The sequence below is a fragment of the Panthera pardus genome, unplaced genomic scaffold (genome assembly GCF_024362965.1).
Source record: "Panthera pardus isolate Hobbes unplaced genomic scaffold, ASM2436296v1 HiC_scaffold_16, whole genome shotgun sequence".
NCBI classification, from domain to species: domain Eukaryota; kingdom Metazoa; phylum Chordata; class Mammalia; order Carnivora; family Felidae; genus Panthera; species Panthera pardus.
The window spans coordinates 22,650,442-22,667,706 of NW_026526721.1; the positions used below are offsets into that span (position 1 = coordinate 22,650,442).

General features: G+C 32.9%; 1 protein-coding gene across 3 annotated transcripts in view; it reads right to left on the reverse strand.

Annotated features, from left to right (window-relative positions):
* Nucleotides 1-17,265, reverse strand: part of NCAM2 (neural cell adhesion molecule 2) — a 518,606-nt gene that overhangs the window by 124,206 nt on the left and 377,135 nt on the right. For all 3 annotated transcript variants that reach the window (XM_053903178.1, XM_019467773.2, XM_053903179.1), the window contains one exon: nt 14,860-15,010. In XM_053903178.1, coding sequence (XP_053759153.1) covers nt 14,860-15,010 — 151 coding nt within the window. The remainder of the gene's footprint in view (nt 1-14,859; nt 15,011-17,265) is intronic.

Here is a 17,265-nt window from a genome sequence, read left to right on the forward strand (position 1 = left end):
GACTACATTATTATTATGCACGATTCTACATAGAAATTTAGGAAACAAAGCTTAAGTGAATCTCTTTCATAAAAACTACTAAGTTGTCAAAAGAAGAATAATCGGTCATACGGATATAACAGTGTTAAAGTTGTTCTATAAATAACAAAAACTCTCAGTATTATTACCATAATACAATAATAATAATAATAATAATAATTAATAATAATAGCAACATTTGAAATAATGATGATGAGGGGTGCCTATGTGACTCAGTTAGTTAAGCGTCACAGTCTTGATTTCAGCTCAGGTCACGATCTCACAGATTTGTGCATCAAACCCAGGGTCGGGCTCTCTGCTGATGGTGTGGAGCCTGCTTGGGATTCACTCCCTCTCCCTCTCTCTCTGCCTCTTCCCTGCTTGCTCTCTCTCTCTCTCTCTCTCAATAAATAAATTAAAAAAAAAAAGAAAAAGAAATGATGATGATAATAGTTAATGTGGTGTTTATCATCTATCAATCAGTGTTTAGGTGTGTTATGTAATGAACAAATTTAATTGCAATTACATTACATTGGTACTATTTATTGTCAGTATTTTACCTTTATATTCATTACTTCTTAATTGAAAGGCTGAAATATAGGTAATTATGTAAACCTTTTCTACCTTCCTTTAAATGTCTTCAATAAAAATTGGTATCAAATTGTTACATATTTTTAACTTTCAAATAACCACAGTATTATTTAGTTGGACTTAGATCACAATTTCATTCTGCTTAACTACCGTTTATGTTAACATATATTTTATATTTTTAATGTGCATTTGATTAGAATACTTTTTAATTTAAAGAGGTGATAAACTACCATCAAAATTTAATTAATTATACATAATATAGAAAAATATTTTCAGCCAAATTGAATAAAAGCAATTTGAGTTATGATTAGAAATGAATCATATGTGATATATTTTCAGAGCACTGCATCATGGTAAACAAAGTAAAAAATTATACAGCTTCTCCTAAAATAAAATTGACATGGATCTCCATCGTTAGTATTTTTTTTTCAGCTAAAAAATGTGCATTCCTTAATTGTGTTTACCCAAGGTCAATCTGCCCCCTAGCATATGATAAGCATTAAATAAATATAAAATTAATGAATGAATATGGCAATAATTATCAAATAGCTGGTACCATACTATTATGCACAAAATTTGTATTACAAATAATCAACAGTTTTATAATATTAATGGATTTAAGAAGTAGAGAAATTAAATGAAAATAATGTTGAAATAACACATTGTAAACCACAGTATAAATAAAAAATACCCATAGCAAAGATTTAATTAATGAAGCATTTTTTTGTTTACCTTTTATGTTTATTTTAAAACGTTTTATTGTCAATTTTATTAAATAGGTAACCAAGCTGCTTCTCAGTCACCTACAATTTTTATTCAGCCAAGTGAATAAATTAGTGAAAGTGCTTTTGATTTTGCTTTTCCAAAATAAAACTGTAAATTTACAGGAAAAGTTAAGATTTAAGGATATCTACTACATATAAATATATCTTTGGGATTTCCCAGAGAGTTTTTGGAAAATCATAAATATGTGTTTTCTTTTCTTTTCTTTATTTCTTTTTCCCCCCACTTTAGAAAAAGGGATATTAGAAATAATTGGCTTTGGTTTTGTGCATATTACATTAGAGTGGAAACGTTTCTACTCATTCTAGGAAATAATATTTCACTGTGAAAAACCAAACAATTTGAAATAAAATTTAAAACTAAATATGTACATATTCAAGTGAAATTATTATCTTGGTTTATGAGCCTATGATCTGGAATTTTATATATCTAATTTTTATTATTGTATAAAAATGTAAAATAACAATCTTTCCAAAAAATAATTAAAATGAGCAATCACAATGTGAAATGCTGCTCAAGGCGAGAAAAATGGTTAAATCAATTGTTAGCATTGATGACTCATGACTACTAGGAGCAAAAATTAATCACATTGAAGTTTGAGGAAATCACAGAAAAAAATAAATGTATCTCAAAATAGAATACCTTTTATGGTATTAGGCTGACTACATTGGTAATTGTTCTTATAATCTTAGAAGACTTTTTATCAAGCCCAAGATAAGTCAAAGGTTTCCTAAACAAACAGGATAATCACTGAATTACTTGTATCTAACAAGTAATATTTGAAATCCTGCTACAGAGGAAGCATTTTAAGATACCATGAGTGCTAAAAATATTTTAAAGAGTGAATTGCTCTTAACAAGCATCAGAGGGGCAGAAACAGTTTTTCTTATCAGCAATATGAGAGCACACAGGACATTTCACTCTGGATGACCCAAAACATATGAAATAAAGTGATCTATGTGAGTAAATATAGTAAGTCAAGTGAGTCACATAGGTTTTTGAAATGGTGTGGATGCAGAACCAGTATAATCTGGTCCTTCCTTTCTAGATCTTTAAAATATTGTGATGATACTACAGTTCTTTAAAATATTGTGATGATATTACATTTCTAAGAGGATTTTTTGTTTTTTCTTTGTTACTGCTCATTTGTATAGTCTCTATGACACATTTTTAATTACAATTGCATTAAATTATATGTTATTTTATGATACTTTCTATGCTGACCCATATAAGTAGATCCCATCTTCCTAAATATATTGCAATATTTGTATATCCCTTCAATCATTTTGCATTTGAAAAGCACTAATAATACACTATTTCTAATGTTATACAATAAATATCATTAACCTGAGTGATTATTATGAGGGTTGTTAAATGAAGATACAAAAATACCATTTACTTCTTTAACATCTTTAAAAAAATTATTGAAAATTATGTTGGTTTTTCTTATTCAATATGTGATGACACAAGCAAGTTTGAAGCAAATGAGAGAAAAATGTAAATAAACCTGTAATCAGGATTCACAAACCCAATTATTACTTTAAAATTATCTTGTACTCATGGGCATGTACTTCTGATATAGCTTATTTTATTTAGCAAATATTTGCTCCCAAAGCCCTCTCAATAGGAGCGCATTACCATACTGGAGTGATGATAGGCTTAGCCACATGACTTTTTGGATGTGACATGAGCTAGCACTTGAAATCAAGCTCCCATTATGGGGTTTGTTCTCTTGTGCCTCTGCCATCACCATGAGGTGGCTTCCTCCCTGTAAGGGGTCACCTCTTCTGCCTGGTGACAAGTGTTACTGGACCCACAGCATGGAGTTAAGCATTGCTGCTTGACATAAGGCTCCCTACTGAAAGCCTGCCTATGTCAGCTGATTGCAGTTGAGCATGAGAACTCTTATTATATAGCGCTGCTGAGTTCTGGAATGTTTATTATGTATGATTATGGTGGCGTTAGCTGCTGATGTATCTCACCGCAGTGCTCTATTTAGTTCTCATTGACTCTTTTCACTGTTTCTCATGTTATATATTTTGCTACTTTGTTTTGTTTATTATCTGTTTTCCCTTCTAGAATGTAAAGTTCACAAAGTCATTTTTGCTTGCTTAATTTGGTTCTCTATACCCAACACCTGGAAGAGTGCTTGGTTAGTAGGACATGCCTGATAAATACTGTTGAGTGAAAATATATGTAATTAAGATCCTAATCTCAGTATGCCTCAATTCGTAAAATAATGAATTTAGATCCATTTCTTCCTCTTCACAAATCAGGAAACTGAAGTTTCGATAATTTAAATAACCAATGTCTTAGGATTAGTTCCAGCAGGTTCATTAAAATTTAAGGACAGCCGCTAATACTACGACATTCAAATATTGTTTTAGTAAAGCCCAATATATTAGAAAACTACTATCTAGCTTAAATCATCACAAACAAAAGCTGACTTAAGTCAGTAGATAGGTATCAACAATACATGGGTAATATTAGGAAAAACTTGTCCTTGCCACTGCTCCACCGAAATTAAATAATAGAATTCCAAGGATTAAAGGATTTAATGATCACAGAGTTCTGGCTGGTTGGATTCGAGTTGTTTTACCTGCCTTTCTCAAGAATCAATACCATAAGTTTTGGTGGCCATGCTATTATGGACTAAGGTATAAAGTAATAAATCCAACAGGGTAAATCTTCATCCTAGGGAAGAGGAGGAAAGTGGAGAAGCATTGTTATGAACTGATTGTTTGTGCTCTCCCCAATTCAAATGTTGCAACTCTGCTCCCCAATATAATGGTATTAGGAGGTGTGGCTTCGGGGAGATGATGAGGAGTAGATGAGGTCATAAGGGTGGAGTTCTCACAATGCGATCAGTACCCTGTAAGAGTCAGAAGACAGCATTGTTCCTGGGCTCTGTTCTCCATCCTATGAGGATAGAAATAGAAGCCAGCAATCTGCACCAGAACCCCACCATGTTGGTTCACTGACCTTGGACTTACAGCCTCCAGAGCCATGCACAATAAACTTCTGTTGTTTATAAACCACCCAATCTATGGCACTTTGTTATAGCAGCCTGTACCAACTAAAATTGTTTGTAAACAGTCTGCCACAAGGTCTTGTGGGCAGCTTCACTCTGTGAAGTTCTGCATTAGTTCCATCTGTGATATGGTCCTTTCTGTTAAATCCACAAAACTCACTGCTATGGACTGAATGTGTATCCTCCCTATGCCTCCCCAATTCATAGATTGAAGCCCTAGTCTTTAAAGACACAGTTTGGAGGTGGGCCCTTTGAGAAGTAATTCACAGATGAAATCATGAGAGTAGAATCCCATCACGGGATTAATGCCCTCAAATAAAGTGGAAGAGATAAGAGGTGTCTGTCTCTGTGTGCATATACCAAGGAGAGGCCATGTAAAGACATAACCAGAAAAAAAGCTCTCACCAATAACCTGGCCACTCTGGCATCCTGATCTTGGACTTCCAGATTCCAGAATGGTGAGAAAGAAATGCTTGTGTCTAAACCACTCAGTCTATGATATATTTATTTTTTATAGCAGCTCAAATTAAGACACTCACTTGCTAGTGAGAACTGTAATTCCTGGGGCAAAGTCTTCAATCCAAAGGAAGGACAGCAAGCTGTGACAAACTGGAGGTAGAGTTTGATACTTCTGGACAACTAAGTTAAGCAGGTGCCAAGAGGCAGTGATAAATCCAGTAGCTATACAATATGACTATTTTTATTTCTTTGTTTGAAATTTGTTTGTTCATTTCTAAGGTTTGTCCTCTCAAGGGTTGGATATTTCCTAAAATTCCTGAACAACTTTTCATTACCGCAATCTCTAAAGTACATTTGAACAATAAGATTTGATTTGAATCAAATGATACCTGTCAGAGAGAGATGAAATGTGATAAGACTAGAATAACTGATAGTAGCTTTATATAAGGAGCGTGGTATTTCAAATTTTCCCAAGGGGTACATGTTAAGTTTGGGTTAAAAAAAATACAGCTGAACAGTAAAAGGTTTTTCACCTTTTCCTCTTAATATTCTGTTCTTATCTCCTGCATATAGAGATAAGCTTTACATTTCTCTCAGACACTGTCCTTGAAATGATCATACTGGGTATAGCACTAGAACCAACTGATTTCTACAAATGAGCTTCGTTTTTAACCTCTATATTAAACTCAGTGTTATGGTGAGTGTAAAAGTTAAGGTCATAAGACAAGATTTCAATCACAGATATATGTGTGTGTCTACTGTGACTAAGAAGGTTTTCTAATTTCAAGGTGTTTATTAAGATAATTTTTAAATGTTAAAATCCTGGTCACATATTATCTACCTCATCCTGTACATGCAACAGATCAAGCTACTAGAATCACTGTTATCTTGAGAGACTGTAAAACGTAAGGAAAGAATTATCTGATAGAGCAAAGATTTATCAATTCTATGGAATACACGTAAATAGGGAAGTAACATGAGTCTGTTATAAGATTAAAGAATTAATGTTGTCATATCCTTAAAAGGTTTATGATATTGCTAACACTAATATACCACAAGAGAAAATGCGTGTAAAAATTGCTATTATGTCTGACAAGAGATAAAAGCAGGTACAAAGAGGTGGATGAGAAAAAACATAAATGAAAAATTTAATACTTCTTAACATGCATTGTTATCATTTGTTAAATTAAATCTATCACATGAAAGAATTAAGTCTAATTAATAGGTAATATTCAATAGCCACAAAACTTAATGATATTCTATTTTTTACCAAATGTACTATGTAATCAGTGCTTATTCTATTAAACCACATATCACATGCCTGTTATCTCCTTTGATCTATAAATTGGAACTTTAGTTCAACCTATGTTTCTTAGTAAGGGTAATGCCTTTGAAATGTTGAAAGTGAGCTGGCAGGAACCCAAGAAATCTGTTAAAATAAAATATAAAAGAGGTTTTGAATTTTATATAAAGGAGGTCTAATCTCCTAAACACCTTAAGTTTAGTGTTATTACAGCAAATGTGGTTGGTATGAATAATAAAGGGCTTGATTCTTGTTGACTCACTCTTAGAAAGAGTATATGGTACCAGCTTGAATCAGGCAGTGAAGATTGTTCTGGTCGGTGGTTTATGACACTGTGTCATGCTTTTGTGTTTTCAAGGTTTCTATACTGTTTTGATTTAAAGATGCAGAATAAAAATATTCTTACCATTTATAACTTATAAATATTTATTTACAACAATAACTTCTCATGGCCTTGCATGTCAGGTTCTAAAAGTTTTCTTGCTAGTATAAATTAGCTACTAAGTAAAATATCTTATCTTATAACAACCCAGGCTTTAGTTACCAAGAAATAAGCTTATTAGGTAGTTTTATTACTTATTATTGGTGCAATGCCCAATCAAAACTTCTACTAATATGAAAGCATATAGGATTTGTTACAATAGGGGTGTCATAAATGTAAGAAAAGTTCCAAATTTCATAATACAATTACACTACATTACAAAGATGACCATTGAAAAAGAAGAGTAGGCTGCCTAACTAAATTATGACCATGGTTATAATTTCCAAATGATCATTTAACATTCTACCTCAAAATAATGCTAACTGTAGACAAATGGTAACATTGTGGCATTTCCTCTATTTGTATATCAAGGGTAAAATCTAAACTTTAGCAATTAAGGAGATTAAGATTAATAATTATGCTAATTTCTACTTACATATAAATTCATCTTTCACTAGCATACTTGCAGAACTTATCATAAAAGAGTTTTCCACCATCATTTTCATCAATTTTAAGCATTTTTCTTAAATGCTCTTAATTTCTTAAAAACTCTGAACATCTAACTCTAAACCTCAGATAAAGCTCTCCTATATCTTAATTTAAAATCTGAAATGATTTACAAATGGACAACTTAATACACTTTCCAGGATGATTAAGGTTTGCGTAGATAAATGAAATTGACTGAGCAGAAGATCAATATACTGAATGAGAAAACGGAAACTCAACTTTTTCTTAGGACTTTGCATTTTAAACAATCTTTGATCAGTGTAGTGTTTTATTTGAGAACATAAAACAAATGAAATTTGGAAAAGAAAAGTGAAGGAAAGAAATGTACTAGAAACAACTGAAAACTGAAACTAAGACATTCATATCTCAATTCCAGAAACTAGGGATACCGAATATTTTTATAGTTTAAGGTTGTATGAAAAACAGAATATTTATAAATTTCTGTTTCCATAACGGCAGTATAAATCTGTGATTGTCCATCTCCCCTAAGGGTAATAACTAAAGGCTCTAGAGATGACACATTAAACAAAAAGACAAAAACAATCATAAAAACCACTACCTAAGGCTTCTGTAGAGTAAACAAAATCAAGGAGATTGTGGAAGGAAATTAAAATTAGTTTCCCACTTCCTTTTCACCATAGCTGAGGAGGTTCACCCTGATTCTGGAGCTAAAATCTGTCCAGAAGTACAGTGGTACCTTGGAAGAAGCCAATAGAAGTTGAATAGTGAGGGGGAATCCCAAATAGGGGTCACAGAAGGAGAGGCCATAATTCTGCATATAAAACCATAAATGCCTAAACCCTGAGCTTTGAATGCATGGAACAGGAACAAGCTTGAATTGCAAAGTCTTTAGGAAGTTAACTGAGATTTGAGTCACTGCTTACCGGAGGCAACACAGAATTTAGGAGTGAATGTCTGCTTAATATATTTTTTCCAGATGGTTGTCAAAAGACTTAGAGTCTGCACAACATAATATTTACAGTATCCAGGACTCAATCTAACATTTCTTTACGTTCAATGAACCAGGAACATATGATCAATTCTAAGGGAAAAGATAATTAACAAATGCATTTCAAGATGACCCAGATGTTGACTCTACCAGATTTTAGATTTATAGATATTGGAGTGGCTATTCTCATGATGCTCCATGAGATAAAGGAGAGCAGACATAATATGAATAAGAATTTTAAAAAATGTCAGCAGAGAAACAGAAAATATAAAACAGAACAAAATTAGAAATTTAGGAAAAAATTAATATCTTAACTCACTGATTGGGCTCAGGAACAGAAAGGAGATGGTGAAATAAAGATCAGTTAATTTAAAGAGAAAACAGGAAAAATGATCTAATCTAAAGAACAGTGAATAAATACGTAAAGCTGAAGGACTATAACATCAGAAAGAAACTTGGATATTTAAGGGTGAAGAAAGAGCAAAATGGCTAAGTAAATGAAAGTATTTTATTTTCTCTTCAGTTCCTAAAAAGATTTATGACTCTTTAAAACAAAACTTACCATAATTTATGCTGAGATTTCAATGAATGTAGAAGTAACATATATGAAATCAGCAATAAAAAGCTCACTGGTGGGCAGGTGTAAAAGGATCGATATGGTTGCAGTTTCTCTATTTAACATAAGGTGTCAAAATATTAACTCTAGGTAGACAGTGAAATGTTAGGTTTTTGTATTATAATTCCTAGAGGATCACTTAAACAAAAACAAAAAACATATGTTGCCAACATACAAATTAAAATATCAAAATCTCATATAATTCAAAATAATGCAGAAAAATTGAACAGAATGTGAAAATAACAGAGGGAAAAAGCAGAAAACAAAATTGTACACCTAAATGAAACTGTATCAATAACAGTATTAAAGTTAATAGTCTGAAGCATGAACTATGGCAAACTATGAACCATGGACAAAACGTAGTCCAAGGACCTCATATATGTATTCTTACAGTTAAGAATGGTTTTTACATTTTTAATTATTTGTAAGAAAGAAATGCACAAGCCTTTAAGATAGTTTGCAAGTACCACTTAAGGCTCAGGAAAATCTGAAATATTTATTACCTGGCCCATTTATTGCTCATCCTTACTTTAAATATTCTAATATAAGGTAGAGATTGACACAAAGAATGAAAAAGCAATATTCGGTCACATGCTGCCTAAAAAGGCACATTTTTATTTCATATAAAAATATAAGTAGATGGAAAGTAAGCAAATGAAAACGGGTGTACAAGCAGTAAGCCAAGGAAGGTATGAGTAGTTATGTGCATATTAGGTAAAATACATCAAGTCAAATGATTAGTGGAGAAAGTCAAAGAAAGAATTAATGAGGAAGACATATGTGGGAGAGAAAATAATGACCTATCCCCCAAAGATATTCACGTCATAATCTGCGGAACCTGTAAGCGCGTTACACCAGGAACTTTGTTTCCAACAGGAACTTTGCAGCTGCAATTAAGTTAAAGATGTTGCATTGAGAAGAATATCCTAGATTATCCAATGTGGGTCTCATGTAATGGCAGGAAATTCAGAGACAGAGAAGATGTGAGAAAAGAAGCAGAATTAGAGTGGGGTGATGTGAGAGAGACTCCATCTGCCATTGCTGGCTTTAGAGATGGAAGAGGACCAAGAGCCAACAAATGTGGGCAGATTCTAGAAGCTGAAAGGGACAAGAAAACAATCCCCACAAAGGAACACAGCCCTACTGACTTTTCATTGCAGTGAAAATCATTTTGAACCTCCGACTTCCAGAACTGAAGGGTAACGTATTTGTGTTGCTTATAGCAATTAAGTTTGTGGTCACTGGTTATAGAAGAAATAGAAAACTAAAACAATATACAAACTGTACATGTGCACAGCCTCACTGAGCCTAAAGATACATGACACAAAAATCAACAGGAGGAAAGTGAGAGAGAAAAGTTCACAGTCATGGTAGAGGATTTTAACACCTCTCATTCTCATAAAACAGCTATACAAAGAAAGTCAATAAAGACATAGAAGATTTAAATAAGACTATCACCTACCTCCATCTGATTGGTATTTCTAACACACAGCATTCTATGACTGCAGAATACATGTGCTTTCCATACACACTGTGTAGTTACCAAAATAGATCATATGCTGGGACATAAAACAAATCTCAATACATAAAAAATAATAACAATCATATAAGAGGGTTATTTTAAACAGAGTGAAGAAATAAATAACAGCAAGAAATCTAGGAAAATACTAAATATCTGGAGATTAAATAAACACTTATGAATAACTATGGACTAATGATAAAATCACAAGAAGAATTAGGAAATATTTTCAACTAATGACAAGAAAACACAACATATCGTAATTTGCAGGTTGTGCTGAAGTATTATTTAGTGAAAAAATTAGAGTTTTATATGGTTATATTAGAAAATAAGAAATATCTGAAGTAAATGACCTAATATTCCACTTTAAGAATCTATGGCCAAAAACCAAAGCAAGACCAAAATATATAGAATGGAAATAAAATGTAAATCAACAAACTAGAAAATAGATTTATGATAAAGAATATAAATTGATAAAGCCCCAAACTAATATTTTGTAAACTCAACAATATTGGCAAATCCTTAGCTAAGATAAAGAAAGTCTTTTCAATAAAGAGTGCTGAATCATTTGGATGTAGGCATGAAAAAAAAAATATATGTTGACTCCACAAAAAGAATCCAAAATAGATCATATATTTTAATGCAAAATGTAAAGCAATATAACAATAAAAAGAAAGCCTAGACATAAGTCTCTGTGGCTTTAGGTTAGGTAATGATTTCCTAGATGGAACATGAATTATATTACACATGAGTCAAATTTGATAAGTTGGACTTGAGCAAAGTTAAAACCTTTTGCTTTTCAAAGAAACATATTTATTCCAGAAAAAAGAAGAAATATGTCCACATGATGTTCAAAAATGTTCACAAAGGCTTTTCATAATCGCCTCAAATTGAAAACAACCAAATGCTCATCAACAGGTGACTAAATACATAAACTCTGTTTCAATCATACAATGCAAAGACAGGAACAACTTATAAATTTTTGCATCACATGTGTACCAATGCATACTGACTGAAAGTGTTTAGTAAAAAGTTAAAATTAACATAATATTGTATGATTCCATATATAAAAAGTTCTGGAAGTGTCTCTAAATTATGATAGAAAGTAGATTTACAGTTGCCTGGGGAAGAGAATGGAAGGGCAAATACATTACAAAGGAGTTTGATAAAACTCTTGGGGGTGATGTAAATGTTTGTTTAGGTTATTGTGATAGATTTGAGGGCACATACATATGTCAAAACTGATCACATTTTGCCTTTTATATATTGGCATTTTACTACAGTTCAACTCTATTTCAGTAAAATTGTCCACAGAGGATATATATTTTTTAATTATTTCCACTAAAGAAGAATAAAATTAAACACTCAAAATTGTTTTAAAAAGCAAAAAATGATGACGTGCTCTAAGAGCTATCAAAGTCAGTTTCAACAAAACGAAATAAAAATTATCTTAAAGGAATGATTTAAGAGTTGAAAAAAACCATTTTATTATTTTTAAAATAGATTTACCTAGCCAGCTTCTCATCAACAAGATAGGAACCACAACCTCAAGGAATGTTCAAAGAATTGTCAAAACATTCTTTTACATAGCAAGGTTTTTTTTTATCCTATCTAAATAAGAGATACTATATAGTTCGCTCATAAGCTGTATTCTGAACATTTACTTCAGAAAAATGAAACAGGCTGACCAATGTCTAAAACTTTAAAGCAAAGAGGTAATACATCTGTGACTAAAAGCAACTTGTACTTTATTACATCAGTGGTTGAAAACCAGAGTATTTGGGGTTTATTTTTTTGTATTAAAATATTTATTTTCGGGGCGCCTGGTTGGCTCAGTCGGTTAAGCCTCCGACTTCAGCTCAGGTCACGATCTCGCAGTCTGTGAGTTCGAGCCCCGCGTCGGGCTCTGGGCTGATGGCTCAGAGCCTGGAGCCTGCTTCCGATTCTGTCTCCCTCTCTCTCTGCCCCTCCCCCATTCATGCTCTGTCTCTCTCTGTCTCAAAAATAAATAAACTTAAAAAAAAAATAAAAATAAAAAAAATAAAATATTTATTTTCTTAAAAGGTCACAAGAACATACAATTCATACTGCAGTTCACAATCATTTGTGTATATCCCATTATTCTCTACCTAGTTGAAATCAGTAATAACTAAAAATCTCACATCATTATATACCAGTGTTTCACATTATCTTGATATTTTTCTCCATCTATCACTTTAAAATTTGAATTTAAGTTGAGGTTTGATTTAAATCTGTCAACCCCAGTGTTCTAATAAAGCGTGAGTTCCATTTTATTCATTTTGTGTCCAGAATCACTCAGTACTGATTCCGAATCTTAAAAGAGCTTAATGAAAAGAACCAAGGTTTGACCCAGTATAGCTTTTTAAAATTCTTTTCAATGGGGTTTTAAAATATAGACACTGAAATTATAGGTCTTAATTTAACTTTTAATTTATTTCATACTGAACACGTATGTAGGCATGCATGGAGGACAACGAAGAAGCTACAGGGAACCTTTGAGGGATGTGGGTATGCTTGAGTCAAAGCATTTTTAAATGGTTGAGTATAACAAAGCCCCAAGAATCTCTTCCTTCAACCTTCTTATTTGACATAAATGGTAACTGAGGTTCCAGAAATACAGGTCACACAATTAATCAGCACCAATCCTAGTGCTAGTATGTTAACCTGATACCGTCTATATGAGCCAGTCTGCCTTACCCTGTTTTGGAAATATCAACGATATTCTTTTCTCATGAGCTCCACTTTTCTGGGCACTTAGAGCAGTGATTTCGTAATAATTCTGTGATCTGTCAGAAAAGCTTTTAAATATTTACAAAACGCAAAACAAAAAGTCTTATATATTAAGTCTTCTTAAGAGAATATGATGCTTATCACTTTTTTTAGGACAATGGGAAGGGGCTGGAAGTATTCTACAAACTTCCCCTCTAAACTGGTTGGGCAGTTCTAATACAAAACATGCTTCAGCACTCTTAAATTTTTGCTTATGTTGGTCCACATTAGAGAAAAGGAAAAAAATAATAAAGTAAACTTTGGTTTAAAATACATATTTTGAATTACAAAATATAAACAGACATGTTGAAAGTTGGAGAAATGTTTATAATTTGTTACAAGTGTTGTTGACATGAAAAAGATATATATATATATGTATACACAAAATAATGGGAAAATACCAGAAAACAGTATTATAAAAGAAAGCTAAATAAGTTATCAGCATCACTTCTTCCTTTGTGTCCTGAATAATATCATGGCTTTTTTGTTTGTTTGTTTCTTTTTTTAAGATGTATGATAGTAATAAAATGACTTTCTTGGAGGTTCCCTAACTTAAGCAATGAAATCAGTGATTTGTGATAGAATCACTTAATATCCTTCATAATTTTTTAGAATTATTTAATTGGCCTTTCCATGAATTTCTTAATAAGAACATTTATGAAAATAATATGGATTATTTGTGCTTGTTCTTGAGAAAATATTTGCTTTCAAAAGACATTCTCAATAAGAAAATACACCTTATTTCATAGTTACCCCCATATTCTGTCAGTATTAATGTACTATAAATTACTCAATAGAAATGTGTTATCAATAAGAGCATCTTGGGGCACTTGGGTGGCTCAGTCGGTTAAGCATGTGACTCTTGGTTTTGACTTGATCATGATCTCACAGTCCGTGAGTTCAAGCCCAGCATTGGGCTTTGTGCTGACAGCGTAGAACCTGCTTGGGATTCTCTGTCTCCCCCTTTCTCTCTGCCCCTTCCCTGCTCTCTTTCTCTCTGAAGATAAATTAACATTAAAACACACACACACACATACACACACACACACACACACACACACACACACACACACAAGTTCATTTAAAAAGAGCATCTTATACATTCCCACTAAGACAGCTATGTCTTCAACATCAGAAAACCTCCAAAATTGATGATTTATTGAAAATAATATTAAAACTCTTTCTTTTTTAGGAACATATATATGAAATTATTCTAAAATCCCATGCAATGACCTAAGGTGGATTGAGCATTTGCATTAGCCCTCATAATCCCCAAATCACACAAAATTATGAAAACCCTTGTATTTATTTAACAACTCTCCTTGTCATCATTTGCACTTCCAGACAATAAACATTACTTCGATAAAATGTAAGTACTGATGCATTCAATCATTTTGAAAACACTATTTTTGTATCTTAGGAGGATGCAAAATATCTCAACAAAATAACCACATATGTGAAACACAGGACCATCAATCTTAGAACTCTAAGGAGATACTGACAACCACTGAAAACTAATGCAGTTTAATGTATATTGTGTTTGGGTTAAAGGCTGCAAAAAAAGTAAAAATGAAAATCACAGTTTTCAGAATAAGCAGTATGGAAAAGCATTCAACACACGGCACTGCGAAATGTCCCACAGCATCCACTAGATGTCTCTAATAACTGACTGAGTGGCCGCATTTGTTCCAGAGCTTGCGTTAAATAGTGAAATCATGAATTACACATGTATTTTGATTTTCCTACTCAAATTCATACTTTCTAAAGCAGAAAAAGCTGTTTCAATAAACATACAAAAAGAAAATAACTTACATTCAATATCAAGGTACATGCTCTTTTGGTGCCCTCCAATCCTACTTGCGGCTTCACAGTCATATCTCCCTGAATCTGACAACTTCACATCTTTAATGTGCAGTGATGAGCTTCCATGCTGCCCTTTGACTTCGATACGGCCGTCTGGGCTCTGTTTGCATCGATTCAGGAAAAAGAAAGATTTTACGCTTGGTTCGTGCAAAATGATGACCAAACATAGGGCGTTTATCACACATATAATAAATGAAAACAGAAAGTCTTACCTGCATTAAGGATTTTTAAAGTCATGTTTCTGTATTTATGATTTACTGCTTTTAGCTTTTCCATTTTTACCTGCCCATTTGCTCATAGGGAACCTGACATGTAGTAAAAACTTAAACACGTGTTTTATCAACCTCCTTTATATAATGTGCTCTTTGCTTTTTCAAAACCTTACATGTTCTTCTAGGAAGGGCTTTGTTGGCTTCCAATTATGCTCCTTGCAAACATAGCAAAACAACAATGCCTATTCAATTCTGGCTAAAACTCACCAGTCAAAATGATATTCTTGTTTTCACCTTAGTTCCCTATTTCACCATGTAAAGGCAATGTATCAAGATGTATGACAACTGAAGCCCAAGAGGAATTTATAGTTATTGTTGAATGAATGAAACAGTACTGTTCATAAGCCTAATTAGCACTGTACCTATCACAGGTAAATTATTAAAAACAGCACTACGAAAGTCACTCTTAGAAAGTCAATGGAAACAACATAAAAATGATTAATCATGTACTCCACGAATATTGATTCAAATCAAGGAATTGCTCATAATCCAATAGTTTATAGATTATATTTCAAATAAGAATTCTTGTGTGCAACCTAATGGGTAGAACTACAATTATTTTCTTAAATCACTTAAATGCCTTTATAGCACACATGTTAAAACACAGATAATTTACTCACCGAATTTTACTTTCTACAATCAGGAAATATAGTAAAATTTGTCATTTTATAATTCATTTGAAACATGTATTTACTATTATTGAAATGATTATTTTCAACGTCTGAGGTTTTAGTGACTCAATAAACACTGCATGCCACACATTTATTTTGAAATATGTAAGTTATTATGTAATAACATAATGGTTGTTTAATTTTCTATGTAACTGAAATTGAAATAAATTTCAATACATGTGTGCACTTTGTATTATTAAAACTTGGTGTTTATTTTCTTGTATTCATATCAACAGACTATTTTAAAGCTCTTTTTCAAACATGAAATTGCTTGGGACACAATACAACCATTTTTTGCTTTCTACTTTTATATAGGAATGTAATTACTACACAATCATATCAGTCACTCATAATTTATTTACTATCATTATCATAAAAATGGTCTTCAAAAACAAAGAAACAAAAACATGCTGGGAATGTATTATGCAACTTAGATCAGGATTTCTAGGCCAAAAACATGTTCTCCAACTTTCAAGAATTGCTAAAAAATAGTAAGGTGAGGTTTTCAAGCAGAAGGCATTCTCTTCTGCCAATATTTAAGATGTTTGGCTGCCAACCCAATTACTTACTTGAGAGAAAAGGAAAAAAAATGCAGAAACTCACAAAAGTTAAAATTAGAATGAGTAAACTCAAAAGCAGAGTGGCCAATTTGTTATACAAAGTAAGTAACTACTTTTCAGTCACTAAGTGGGTATTCCGAGTTCTTTATCTTACTGCACTTCTGTTTATCATTGGATCTCACTGAACTATCCTTCCTTCCTTATGTGCAGACTTCCTTTGGCTTTCAGGACACCCACGCTCTCCTATTTTTTCTCCCAGTGTCATTTCTCTGTCTACTTTTTAATCTGGGTTGCAGCTTCCTCTCTCTCTGGAGGCCCCTGTACTCTGTCCTAGACAGTCTCATCCTCTCCCTTACACTTGCGATCATTAGTCACCCTTCTCCATCCAGAAACTCTTTTTCTCTGGAGAGTTACAGGACCAGATACCTCTCCTTCAGGGCCTTCTTGTTTCATGTGTTTCTCCAACCAGCACGAACAAATGTGAGCCATCACTCCATCACCCAGAATAACTTCTTCTACCCCTCTTGTCTTCCCTTCCATGACTGATACTAATTCTTCCCCATGTCCCATGCTTGACCGTGTCTTCAGTCTTGGATCAGTTTCTGAGCCTTTATCTATTTATATTTTAAATGATGACAATGATTTATCATCTTGCTCAATATTATCATTTTCAATGTCTAGCAACTGTGTTTCCATAGACCTCTCTGCTCTCTGCTTCTACTATCTGGAACCTTGGCTGTGCTGCTGCGTTGGACGGATGCTCACGTGCATCTCTGGATTTCAAGAGAACAATCACACTCAGGGTGAATGTGACCGAAAAAGATTCCCCGACTCTGCAAAAGCCATCAGCAT